The sequence below is a fragment of the Apodemus sylvaticus genome, chromosome 3 (assembly GCF_947179515.1).
Source record: "Apodemus sylvaticus chromosome 3, mApoSyl1.1, whole genome shotgun sequence".
Classification (NCBI taxonomy): domain Eukaryota; kingdom Metazoa; phylum Chordata; class Mammalia; order Rodentia; family Muridae; genus Apodemus; species Apodemus sylvaticus.
Genome location: NC_067474.1, coordinates 154949087 through 154962786, shown reverse-complemented (window position 1 = coordinate 154962786; position 13700 = coordinate 154949087). Strand labels below are relative to the sequence as shown.

Below are 13700 nucleotides of genomic sequence, written 5' to 3'. Positions count from 1 at the left end.
TCGACCAGGGTGGATGGAAGAGCTGGTCGGGCTGCGTGAGGGCTCCCCCGGGAAGCCGGTGACTCTGCAAGAGCTATGGGGCCCGTGTCCCCGCATCCGCCGAGGCATCAGAGGTGAGGGCCGGTCCCCTCCCCCTCCTCCACGAAGCCCCCTTAGGACATCAGTGAGCCTAAACCCAAGACCGCTCTGTTCACTTCCGTCTGCCTCCTTAGAACCCGACCTTATTGTTGGCAGAGAAAGCAGGGACCCCAGAAAGCGGCAGAGCGCAGGCCCAGGTGCTAATATCAGCCTACAGCCAGAGAGGGCCAGCTTCTAGGCTGGGCTGTCAGCCAGTGGCTAAGGGCATAGCTGAGGTGCAGATGGCCTGCCGGCCCTGGGGGTGACGGGTCCTATGCTCCTGTCATGTTTGCTAAAGCCTCCGACTCTAATGAGATATCCGTAAGCACCAGCCCCCTCCTCTTCCTCTGCCACCTTGAGCAACCTTCTGGAAGGCCCTAGCGTGACCCGAAGCGGAGGGACACCATCCTGGAACCCACTCCACTTTCTACGCATCCCGCTCAGCCCCTACCATGAGCCACAGCCCCTCCTCCCTCGTCACCCCAGTCTCCAGCTCTGGGTCCCTAGCTTGCTGACTGTGGCTGCCCGTAGCCTGAGCAGCCCCCAGGGAAGGAGCTGTGACCCCGGTGTCCTGTGCAGGGGGCCTAGGGCGGCTGAAGGAGTGGCTGTTCCGGGTGGGTGAGGACTGGTACTTCCTGGCGGCTCTCGGAGTGCTCATGGCTCTGATCAGCTACGCCATGAACTTCGCTATCGGGCGTGTGGTCAGAGGTAAGGCCTCCCGGCATGCACCTCGCTCGGGGCGATGGGATTCCCATACACGCTTGGGATGCAGGCTGGATCGCTGGGGCAGTGGGGCGGGGCGGTGGGGAGCCAGGCCTGGAGTTGGTGCTGGCTTCGTATCTCACCAGCTTTGTGACCCTGGCAAGGTTCCTTCCCCTCCCTCTCTGGGCCTCAGTCATCCCATCTGCACAATGGGTGCGATCCCACATGCCTCTGGGAGGCTTTATTTATGGCTACTGTCCCATCCCTGTCTTCTCCTCTCCCTCCACGCTGCCTGCTCAGGTCCCCCTTTTTGGTCTTGCAGCAACCCGGGGTTGGGGAGTTTGGGGAGGCGCCATCCCTGGCTGCTGGACAGATGGGAAACTGAGGCTCAGTCAAGTCACTGAGCTGAAGTCCCACAAGTACAAAGCCAGACCTGGGAACCTGGTCACCCTCCTCTCAGTGGGTGGCTTTGGGATGATCCTTCCCTAGTCTGTAAGTGGGCACTGTAGTGTCAGCCCACAGGGCCGCAGAGGCTCTGGGTGGTTCCCTGACCGCTGGGCATCTCCAGCGCACAAGTGGCTGTACAGGGAGCTTGGGGACGGCCACCTGCTCCGGTACCTCTCCTGGACCGTGTACCCCGTGGCTCTTCTGTCCTTCTCCTCCGGCTTCTCACAGAGCATCACGCCCTTCTCTGGAGGTGAGTCATGGTCACCTAGTCTCTGGCCTGCCTTGTCCTGTGGTCCCTACGGGTCCAAATCTCTACACATCCTGTGGGGCCTCTCAGAAGGGAGGCGGGGAAGAGTCACCTGGGAAGAGAAGCAGGCTTAGAGGAGATAAGCCATTTCCCCAAAGTCACACAGGGAGAGGGGACAGCAGGGGACTTCCTCAGGCTCCTCTGGGCTAGTGAAAAAGATTTGTGGCTGGTCACCTACAGGAGCACAGCTCACAATGTCAGGGCTGGGCTGAGGTAAGCCGCCGGCTCCCAGGCCTAAGAGCAGCCTTCAGCTGTGGCCTAAAAGATCTCCCAGGTGTCTCTGGTGGTGTGGCCTGATAGTCCCTGGGTCCCCACCCTGCTGCTGCCACCGTAAAGCTTCCCCCTCCCGCAGACCCTCAGCTCTCTCTCCCTCCTGGCAGCTGAAGTTGTGAAATCGTCCTCTTAGGGTGTGTGAGGACCAGGGTGGTGCCAGCGAGTGTCTGTGTTTAGTCTGTGCTGGGCACGGAAGTACCCACTTGGCATAGCAGTACTTGGGAAGTAGAAGCAGGAGACTGGATGCCAGTTCCAGGCTAGTCTGGCCCTGCACAGTGAGACCTGAGAGCGAGAGAGAGGGAGAGAGAGAGAGAGGGAGAGGGAGAGAGGGAGAGGGAGAGGGAGAGAGGGAGAGGGAGAGAGAGAGAGAGAGAGAGAGAGAGAGAGAGCACCATACCTCTGACTTCTGGTCTTGCTAAGCAGGGTTGGGTTTGAAGAATGGGAGGGGTGGGAGGGAGTGGGGTTGGAGACAGACAGACAGACAGACAGACACACACACACACACACACACACACACACAGAGAGAGAGAGAGAGAGAGAGAGAGAGAGCCATACCTCTGACTTCTGGTCTTGCTAAGCAGGGTTGGGTTTGGAGAATGGGAGGGGTGGGAGGGAGTGGGGGTGGAGACAGACAGACAGACAGACAGACAAACAGACACACACACACACAGAGAGAGAGAGAGAGAGAGAGAGAGAGAGAGAGAGAGGAGAATAGGAGTGTGTATACATTGTATACACTGTCTTTCCCTTGCCCCAGGGTCTGGACTCCCAGAACTGAAGACCATGCTGTCCGGAGTGGTCCTGGAGGACTACCTAGACATCAAGAACTTCGGGGCCAAGGTGGTGGGCCTCTCCTGCACCCTGGCAACAGGCAGCACCATCTTCCTAGGCAAAGTGGTATGAACAAGGCGGGGTCCCACGGCCTTCCTCCCAGTGTCCCCATGCCTCTAGTGGCACAGCTAAGTCAACAAGGGTGACAAGATGCTTCTCAGGAGAGCCCTGGGGTTTGGGGTTGACCTGAGACAAGGACGGAAATGAGGATGACGCTGTCTTTGGGCCGGGCTTGTGGCTCTCTTTACCCTGGGTCTTAAGGAGGAAGAGGAGGAAGACGAGGAGGAAGAGGAGGGAGAGGAGGAGGAGGGAGGAGGAAGAGGAGGGAGAGGAGGGAGAAGAGTAAGAGGAGGAGGGAGAACAGGAGGAGGAGGAAGGAAAGGAGGAAGAGGAGGAGGGAGAGGAGGAGGGAGAGGAGGAAGAGGAAGAATAGGGAGAAGAACGCATACTCCCCAGGGCTGGCCTGCATCTTGCCGCCCCCTGCAGGGTCCCTTCGTGCACCTGAGCGTGATGATTGCGGCTTATCTGGGCCGTGTGCATGCCAAGACCGTCGGGGATACTGAGGTAAGGGGGACAAGAAAGAGGCCCTTTGGGACCAGACGGGGAACTGAGCTAATTCTGAACCCAGGATTCTGTTTTCCCCAGAACAAGGCCAAGGAAATTGAAATGCTCTCGGCTGCAGCGGCAGTGGGCGTGGCCACAGTCTTCGCCGCCCCCTTCAGCGGTGAGAACTCTGTCCTCTCTGCTGCCTCGTGGCTCCCATGGTCCCGTCCTCCCCAGCTTGATCAGGCCCCCTCCCCACCCCAGATGGCTTCTGATCCCGGCAGGAGAACCTTCAATCCTTCCATGCGCACCGCCATCCCAGGGTGGTTGGGGTGGGCTGTCCCATCGCGGTAGACTTCCTTTGAATTCCTGTGGGTCCAAGCAAATGGAAATCCTCACGGTCCTACCCCATAGGCAGGGTGGGGACATGCTGACCTTCTTGGCTTGAGTCAAGGGCAAAGCAATAAGGGTCTCCAGCTGTCCAGGCGGCAGGTGAAGGAGACTGTGACCCCCACACATCCCACAGCTAAGGAAAAGGGGTCCTCCTGAGCCCTGTGTCCCCTAGGTGTCCTGTTCAGCATCGAGGTGATGTCCTCTCACTTCTCCGTCTGGAATTACTGGAGGGGCTTCTTCGCTGCCACCTGTGGGGCCTTCATGTTCCGTCTCCTGGGGGTCTTCAACAGTGAGCAGGGTGAGCGCCATATTGGGACCTAGTGGCCACAAGCTCTCTCCTGTGACTCCTCCCCCTATTGCCTCCTCCTTCCTTCTCTCTTCAGTCAGCCCTTCTCTTCCTTCCTTCCTTCCTTCCTTCCTTCCTTCCTTCCTTCCTTCTGAACTGAATACTTAATTATACTAAAAAAAATGTGTGTGTGTGTGCGCACAGATGTGTGTAAATCAGTTAGTTTATGGCTTTGGGTGACACTGAAGGGATGTTCTCAGTCTGCCTGCACCTTGGCCACCACAGCATCATAGAGAAGGTTAAACAAAATCCAGAAAACACGTGCATGCGGGCAGTCCTGTTTCTGGGGTCAGGACTTCCAAGCGAGCACATCTTCAAGCCCAGCATGGAACGGAATCTCATTGCTAGGACCCGCACTGCAATCCCCCATTCCTCAATCATGAGGGCCTGGGGGTGCTGCACTATCTCTGAACCAGTGTCTGGACTCCACCAAGATCAGCTAAGCATCCAGGATACCAGATGAACCACGGGCCCTATGCCTATGAACCGAATACACGCAGCAGTCAAGGTTGGAAGATACTGAAAATCTCCTCTGGGTGCAAGGCTGTGTAACACGATCGGACACCTCAAGGGTCTCCACGTGGCCTTTGCGAGGGACACTGCGAGGGACTCCTTTGACCTTGACGTGTCTCCTATCCTGTCCCCAAACAAGCTGTTCCTCCCAAGTACAGCAGATAAATCTTGGTAGACCCTGGTCGGTTCTTGATCGCCACACTGTTGCCAGAGCAGCCGCCCAGACATAACGAGTGCTCTGCGCCCAAACACTCACGCTCCTCAAGAGGAAATGACTCGATAGACACAGAAATAGATTAACGAATTTACTTATATTTTGGTCCAAACTGGAAGGGCCACAACTCGGGGAGAAGCTGAGAGAAGGGGACACGTGCAGATACAGAAAATCTTGTGATATGTCAGAGATCCCGTGGTACCGAATCTTTCGGTCAGACACGGAATTTTCTGGGGGAAGACTTAGCTGCTAGCACCTAAGCATCTAGTTGCGTTCTCCATAAGCATCTAGGTAGGCAGACCGGAGCTACCCGTGCTGGGCTGAGAGCAAGGCTTTCGGGGTGGAAAGAGCGCCGGCTGGCTGGCTGACAGGCCCAGCTTCAGAGCCAGAGTCATCTGATCTCAGGGCATGGGGCTACCCCCCCTGGTACGGATTATTCTTGGAGATGCTTTGGGTGGGGAGGACTGTGACCTCAGACCCCCTCCCTCCCTCCCTCCTCCCAGAGACCATCACCTCCATCTACAAGACCAGATTCCGCGTGGATGTGCCCTTTGACCTGCCGGAAATCTTCTTCTTTGTGGCTCTGGGGTAAGTGGGGTCTCAGGCCCTGACAGCCCAACTGGGCTCCCCCAGGCACGAACTGGGGACAGCTTGGGATTCACCCTTGCCGCCCCCCTCCAGGTTCATCTGCGGGATCCTGAGCTGTGCCTACCTGTTCTGTCAGCGAACTTTCCTCCGCTTCATCAAGACCAATCGGTACACCTCCAAACTGCTGGCTACGAGGTAGGTGAGGGCCGGCAGGGAGCACCCACCTCACCCCACCCCCGACCTTTTGTAGCAAGTGCCCCCCCACCCAGTTAGCATCTTACCCACAGGCCCCTGGTACCTTCTATGTAACACCTCACTTCCTCACTAATACCCACCCCCACCAAGTCCCACATCTCTTGACCCACTTCCTGGAAACCACACCCATCATGGAAGCCTTCCCAGCATCTCCTCTCTCTGAGCCTCCCCCTCACCCAGTCTTGGAGTTTCTCTTCCTTCCTCCTGGCTTTTAACAAGGCCAATCCCCACCCTGGCCTGGCTAGTCTCTCCTCCCGGTCCCCATCTGTCCCAAACTGTCACTCAACCCTCCCTCCTGCCATTCCCCTCCTCCTGGGCCCCCCACTTCCTCTCTGGAGGGGATCTGTCAGTTTTTCTGCCCTGGCACCCACAATATCTTTCCTCATTGTGATTGCTGGGGTTGTGGGTGCGCCTTTGCTAGGGAGCTGTCGTGTCTTCCTGCATTGTGGGGCAAGGAGATGGGGCAAACAGGAGAGATCTTTCTTTCACAGCAAGCCGTCCTACGCAGCTCTGGTCGCGCTGGTCCTGGCCTCTGTCACCTATCCCCCTGGTGTGGGCCGGTTCATGGCGTCCCGGGTAAGGGGCTCTGAGCTGCTGGGGTGGGTGGTGAACCCCATTTACTGTCTCCTCTGTGTAAGCCCTGTCTCATTCACCCCTCCCCCGAAACTCTCCAGGGGAGATAGATCCCTAGGGGCCGCTTTTCAGATGATGAGGTTGTATTTCAGCGATGGCAGGGCTGTCCTCAGGGTCCCCAGCTGGGAAGAGACCGAAGAGGTGAGGCCCAGGTGGGTGACGGGACAGTTGGGGACCCGCTGACCTGACACTGCCTCGGCCACAGCTGTCCATGGCGGAACACTTACACTCCCTGTTCGACAACAACTCGTGGGCGTTGATGACGCAGAACTCATCCCCACCGTGGCCCTCGGAGCCCGACCCCCAGAACCTGTGGCTTGAATGGTATCACCCACGGTTCACCATCTTTGGGACTCTGGCCTTCTTCCTGGTCATGAAGGTGGGTCCCTTCTGTTCACAGATCTGGGGTAGGTTAGGGCTGCCTCCGTGAATGAATGGATCCTCGGACATTTCCAACCTGAGCCTGGCCTGCTGCGCTCCCAGAGAGGTCACAGTGGCTTCTCCGGCCTCGGATTCCTTTTTTACTTTTAACTTAGTTGCTTCCTCTTTACGATGAAGAGGCTCAGCACCCTTAAAGAGGCGGACATGGGAGCATGCTTAAAAACAAAACAAAATGGGGCTGGAGGGATGGCTCAGCAGTTAAGAGCACTGACTGCTCTTCTGAAGGTTCTGAGTTCAAATCCCAGTGCCCACATAGTGGCTCACAACCATCCATAATGAGATCTGATGCCCTCTTCTGGTGTGTCTGAAGACAGCTACAGTGATCTCATTTATAATAAATAAGTAAATCTTAAAAAACAAAATAAAATGACCCCAGCAGTGGAGAGGTGGGGTCAGGAGGCTCCCTTAGGACTCGCCGATCTGTCTGTCTAACCTAACTGCTAACTCCAGGTCACTGAGAGACTCTATCTCACATAGCACCTGAGCTCACATACACACACACACACACACACACACACACATTAAAATTGAAGTCATGGCATAGTTACTCTTTCCACCCAAAGAGCGGGCTAAAGGCAAGAAAATGAATGTCCTAACATGTGCCCAGCACACAGTGGGCACTTTAATAGGGTGTGGTTGCTTCTTCCCCTGTGCGATGTCACCTGTAATTCCAGTCAGTACTGCAGGCCCAGCACAGCATCCTTTTCTCTGGGAAGCCCCCACCTCTGTCCCATCCCCCCTCTTGCTCACTCCTGTCTCCGTTGTCCCCAACCTCTGCTCTCGGGCCCCCCTCTCACTCACCACACAGTTCTGGATGCTGATTCTGGCCACCACGATCCCCATGCCTGCCGGGTACTTCATGCCTATATTCATCATGGGTGAGTCTGGGTTCCCTCTGGGAGGTTCAGGGCTCAGGGTGTGGCCCTGATTCCCACACACCACCCATCTCCCCGGGGGCCCTGAGAATGAGGCAGGGTTCGAGGGTCTTGGGGGTCAGGTCGGGCCTGACTGCCGAGTCTGAGTCTGACTGAATCTATGGCAGGAGCTGCCGTTGGGCGCCTCTTGGGAGAGGCCCTGTCTGTCGCCTTCCCAGAGGGCATTGTGGCGGGCGGAGAGGTCAACCCCATCATGCCTGGGGGCTATGCTCTGGCCGGTGAGTGAACCAGGGCCCATCAGGTGGGAAGACCGTGTGGCATGGAGTGAACTGCAGTGTGCCTCCACCCTCTAAAGCCCAGTCATCCTCTGAACCTCCAATCTTCCCCTCCCCTTCCCCCTTCTCTCTCCTCCCCATCTCCTTCCCCCTCTCCCTCTCCCCCTTCCTCTTTCTTCCCTCTTCCCCCCTCTCTTCTCTCTCCTCTGGTTTCTCTATGTAGCCCTAGCTGTCCTAGAAGTCATTTTGTAAACCAGCCTCATTGAACTCAGAGATCTACCTGCCTCTGTCTCCTGAGTGCTGGATTAAAGGCATGGGCGACCACCGCCCAGGTCCCAGTTCCCAGTTCCCAGCTTTTTCTTAGCTCTGTCTATTTCCCATCCGCCACCCCCTCTGTATCCCTTTCTCTTGCCATGCCCGGACACTTTAGCAGTTTCCGGTATGTGAATTCCGGACATTTCTGACCCTAGCCACAGTCACACTAGACTCACCTTGCCCTGTGGGTGAGCCTGGCCCTGGCCGGAGTCGCCCAATGCGGTCTGTCCCTGCAGGTGCTGCTGCCTTCTCGGGGGCGGTGACCCACACCATCTCCACGGCACTGCTGGCCTTTGAGTTGACCGGTCAGATCGTTCACGCGCTGCCCGTGCTGATGGCCGTGCTGGCGGCCAATGTCGTCTCCCAAAACTGTCAGCCCTCTTTCTACGATGGCACCATCATGGCCAAGAAACTGCCGTACCTGCCGCGGATCCGTGGCCGACAGATTGGGTGAGCTTGGGACGGAGGGAGGGGATGTCCAGGGTGGTGTGGAAGTTCAGGGACACCCCACCCCACCCCTCACACCACTGCCACTACCCTCATCCCATTACCTGACCCTCCACCTCCCCAGAGCCTCTGGGAGAGAAAGCCGGAGCTTGGATGAGTCTTCCTTCAGTCACATAGTGGTTGAGGTGGTTGAGTATTAGCTGTGCGAGGTTTCCCTCCTCCCTCTCTTGTTGCCTAGTGAGGCGGTCAGGAGCTGGGATGCAGACAGAGTCAGAGGTCCCTCCTCAGCCAGGACGCACCCAGCAGTTTCTCTTCCCCTCTTCCCAAAGCAGCCATGACTGAGGCTCAAGATCCTCTGTGTCAGCAGGGTGGTGGTAGCGCACACCTGTAATCCCAGCACTCTGGGAGGCAGAGGCAGGCGGATTTCTGAGTTTGAGGCCAGCCTGGTCTACAGAGTGAGTTCCAGGACAGTCAGGGCTATACAGAGAAACCCTGTCTTGAAAAAAACCAAATCCAAAAAAAAAAAAAAAAAAAAAGAAGATCCTCTTTGTCTAGGTCCAGCTCCAAATTCACGCAACCTGCTGTCCTGCTCCCAACCTGTTACCTCGCTGTCATACGAGAGCAACTTTTCTCATGCTCTCAAACCTTCTATAAAATTCTCTCAAGCATGGGGAAAAAAATACAAAAAACAAAAAAAACAAAAGAAACAACAAAAACAAAGCAAAAGTAAGAGAAATGTTTTTAGGGGAGAATTCTGTGAGTGAAGCTGGTGTTGGCTTGCTGGGGACACAGCTATGCCTGTTAGTGAGTCCATCTCTATGTTCCTTGCCATCGAAGAGTCCTAAGCATTGCTTGTTCCTTCAGGAACCCCGCATTTTCATTCAGAAACCAAAAACGTTTGGTACTTTTTCTCCTTAGCACAATAAAACACCCAACAAAAGCGACTTGAGGAAGGTTGGGCTTATCCTGGCTCACAGTCTGAGGGCGCACAGTCCATCACGTTGCATGCATCAAGCAGAGAGAGCTATAAATGCTGATGCTTCACCTCAATTGTTCTTTTTATTTTTCTCTCTTCTTTCTCTCTCTCTCTCTCTCTCTCTCTCTCTCTCTCTCTCTCTCTCTCTCTCTCTCTCTCTCTCTCTCTCTCTCTCTTTCTTTTTTTCCGAGACAGGGTTTCTCTGTGTAGCCCTGGCTGTCCTGTAACTCACTCTGTAGACCAGGCTGGCCTCGAACTCAGAAATTCGCCTGCCTCTGCCTCTGCCTCTGCCTCTTCCTCTGCCTCCCAAGTGCTGGGATTAAAGGCGTACGCCACCACCGCCCGGCTGATTGTTCTTTTTCTTAAATAAAGATTTATTATTATATGTGAGTACACTGTAGCTGTCTTCAGACACCCAGAAGAGGGCGTCAGATTTCATTACGGATGGTTGTGAGCCACCATGTGGTTGCTGGGATTTGAACTCAGGACCTCTGGAAGAGCAGTCAGTGCTCTTACCCGCTGAGCCGTCATCTCTCCAGCCCCTTGCTTGTTCTTTGGTATTTTAAGTTCAGGACAAAGCTCGTGGGATGGCTCCGCCCACACTTAGGTCTTTCTACCTCAACTGACACAGCCTAGGAACTATTTTGCTGAGGTCACATTCTATATGTTGTTAAGCTGAAGGTAAAGTTAAACTACCCACTAGCACCCGTGGGCACTCTCCCAGCAAGGTTCCCCGGCTTGTCCTGGGGGCTGGCATCCTCCCCCGCGCTGCAGGGCCTGCTACATGTTGTATTCTGCCCACAGCTCCTACCCTGCAACGGTGGAGCACTTCATGAACCGTAACCTCACCACCCTGGCCAAGGACACGCCCCTGGAGGAGGTGGTCAGAGTGGTGACCTCCACAGACGTGTCTCAGTATCCCTTGGTGGAGACCAGAGGTACTCAACTGGGGTGGGGATGGAGGGTGCTGTGTGGGAGGCTGTGTGTCAGGGCGGCGAGGGCGGGCAGGGTGTTGGCTGTGCCTCTGACTCTGCTGTGTGACCTGGGGCAAGTCCCTTAGCCTCTCTGTGCTTTGGTTTATCGTGGATGAGATGGACGTAATAACCACGCTAACTTCCGGGTGTTTAGAGACGGGAAGGCGTGGTGAAGCAGCCTGGGAATGCCCTGTGGGTTTCTAGTCAAGGATGACACAGCCACCCACAGCTGCCAAACACCTCAGTCTAAAACTGAGTTCCAGTAGGCAGGACAGTTAGGCACTGTGCCTCTCAGCCTGCGTTTCCTCGTCTGTAAATGGGCTGAAAGGTGTCCAAGGAGACTGAAAACTCTGTAAATTTCCTGAGACACAAGAACACCCAGCATGAGGCTGTACTTACAGGACCTGGCCTTGGTCCCAGCACTCTCAGCTTACAACGAACTGTCCTCTCTTGGGGGTGGGGTGGTGGTGGTGGTGGTGAGGGGGACCCTGGCGCCCTCTTCTGGCCTCTGTGGGCACTGCGCATAATATGTGTAGTAGTGCACATACCTAGGCAAAGCATTCATACACAGAAAATAAAAGATAATAACTAAATCTTTAAAAAGAAACACCGAAAGCCAGGCGGTGGTGGTGCACGCCTGTAATCCCAGCACTCTGGGAGGCAGAGGTAGGTGGATTTCTGAGTTTGAGGCCAGCCTGGTCTACAGAGTGAGTTCCAAGACAGCCAGGGCTACACAGAGAAACCCTGTCTCAAAAAACCAAAAAAAAAAAAAAAAAAAAAAAAAAAAAAAGAAACACCGAACACCGAACATGTTCTTGGCACATAGTAGGTGCTCAGATAATGTGACTTCCATTTTTATAACAAGTCCCTTCTTCTGCACTTCCTAGAGTCTCAGACCCTGGTGGGCACTGTGGAGAAGACCCACTTGGTGCAAGCCCTCCAGACCCAGCCAGCTTCCTGGGCTCCAGGCCAAGAGGTGGGCTCCCCTCAGGTGTGGGGACACAGAGGGGGTGTGAGCAGGGCTCTGAAGGGCGAGAGGAGGTCAGAGGTCAGGAGCCTGGGAACTGCAGGCTGGCCTGGGCCCCACTGTCTTTCTCCCATTTCCAGCGATTTCTCCAGGACATCTTGGCTGGTGGCTGCCCTACACAGCCTGTGACCCTGCAGCTGTCCCCAGAGACCTCCCTGTATCAGGTAAGGGAGAAAAAGGGTGGAGAGGGAGGCTCCACACCCTTTCTCTGTGAAGTGTTGTATACACACACACACACACACACACACACACACACAAACACACCACACATACAACACATATACACACACACCACAATATACACACATACATCACATACATACATACATACACACACATACAGACCACACACACCACATATATACCACACACACATCACATATATACACATACAACACATACATACACATACAACACACACATACACATACATCACACATACACACATACAACACACAAACACACAACACATACACACATACAACACACACATTATATGTACATGCACATACAACACACATATATTCATGCAAAACACACCACATACTCACATACATACACACCACACGTACAACACATATACACACACACCACCATAATATACATACATACATACACACACACATACACACCACACACACCACATATACCACATATGTACACACACATCACATATACACACATACAATATACACATTGTGCACATAACACATATACACACATACAATACACATTATACATACATATACAACACACATATATTCTTGCAAAATACACATGCACACACACATTCATCTGCAGACATGCCCAGCAGCCGCAGCCTGGGTCACCTCCAGGGTTCCTGGGACAATGCAGAGAGAGAGAGCTGAGGGAGCTTGGGAAGTGAGTGCTTTGGGTGGAAACTCGTGCTCCTTAGTTAGAAGCATCCCGTGAAGCTGGTGAGATGGCTCAGTTTTAGAAACACTGGCCGCTCCTCCAGAGTGTCAGGGTTCAATTCTCAGTAAGCACGTGGGCAGCTCCAGGGTCCTCTTATGGCCCCTAGAGGCACTTCAGGTAAAACACCCTTGCACATAAAAAAATATTCAGCACGTGGGAGGCAGAGGCAGGAAAATCTGTGTGAGTCTGAGGCCAGCCTGGTCTACACAGTGAGCTCCAGGACAGCCAAGGCTACACAGAGAGACTCTGTCTAAAAAAACTAAAGAAACAAAAACTGGTAAAGGTTTTGAGCATCACAGAGGGACTTCGATTTGAGGCCCTCCCACCGCCCTCCCGAATGAAAGCTGCTATACTACCCAGCCTTTCAGAACAGGCACCTGGAGGAAGCGGCGACAGACAGTCTAGGAACCTGGCTATGGCCCCAAGCTTTCTGCTGGGGCCTGATGTCCCCGAGGCCCAGGTAACCTGGACCAGAGTATTCCTTCTGCCTGAGGCCTTGTGTCTTACCTGGAGTCTGGCTCCCCCTAGTGGTCAGACTAGACGCTGCCGGCTGGACTCGACTCTTCCACTCACCTGGCGAGAGTAGGGTGTGTGGGCAGAGGGGTGTTCCCTGACTCCGTCACTCCCCCTGCAGGCACACAGCCTCTTTGAGCTGCTGACCCTTCAGGCGCTGTTCGTGACGTCACGAGGCAGAGCTGTGGGCTCTGTGTCCTGGGCGGAGGTACTGGGGTCTGGGGGAGAGGCGGGGCGGGGGGGGGGGCGTGGCGCCACTGTTCCCTTTTCAAAGCGATATGGAACTCTGATGTACTTTATCCCTTGGACTAAAGTGGCCACTGAGGCTGGGACATCGGTTACCAGCCTGCCACCTTCTGGGTTCTTTATCTATGCCGTGGGATAGGAGCCAGCTGTAAATCTACAGATTCATTATGGGGGTGCGCTCGATAGAGGCCAGGGGTGTCTCCCTCCCCCTGACCCTCCCTCCCTCGGCCTTTTTTTTCTCTGTTGTAGCTGAAGAAAGCAATTTCCACCTTGATCAACCCACCAGCCCCCAAGTGAGCCAGCGTGGGGGTCAGAACAGGAACCCAGCTGAGGCCTCCAGTGGCTGCACAGAGCCACGCCCCTCTTCCCTCCCTACCCCACCCTCCAGCCCAGCTCAGCTCCTCGGTGCATCAGGCAGCTCGAACCCAGCTGGACAGGGCTCTGTATTTATCACGGCCCACCCTGAGAGGACAACAGCTCTCTGGTCTGGAAGGGACAAATCTCACCCTGGTG

General features: G+C 55.0%; 1 protein-coding gene across 2 annotated transcripts; it reads left to right on the top strand.

The window, feature by feature from the left end:
• The first annotated feature begins 13 nt into the window (after positions 1-13).
• LOC127680161 (chloride channel protein ClC-Ka) lies at positions 14-13579 on the top strand. Of its 2 annotated transcripts, XM_052175728.1 has the most exons (19): positions 14-113; positions 697-825; positions 1388-1516; positions 2604-2743; positions 3164-3241; positions 3323-3401; positions 3786-3911; positions 5190-5274; positions 5368-5469; positions 6021-6105; positions 6368-6541; positions 7412-7481; positions 7646-7756; positions 8305-8518; positions 10296-10429; positions 11353-11441; positions 11573-11656; positions 13063-13149; positions 13437-13579. In XM_052175728.1, exons 1-19 carry the CDS (start codon positions 14-16, stop codon positions 13482-13484), a joined length of 2064 nt encoding a protein of 687 aa, XP_052031688.1. In that variant the 3' UTR covers positions 13485-13579. The 2 variants fall into 2 exon arrangements, with proteins under 2 accessions (XP_052031688.1, XP_052031689.1); XM_052175729.1 differs by lacking the exon at positions 1388-1516.
• The last annotated feature ends 121 nt before the right edge of the window (positions 13580-13700 follow it).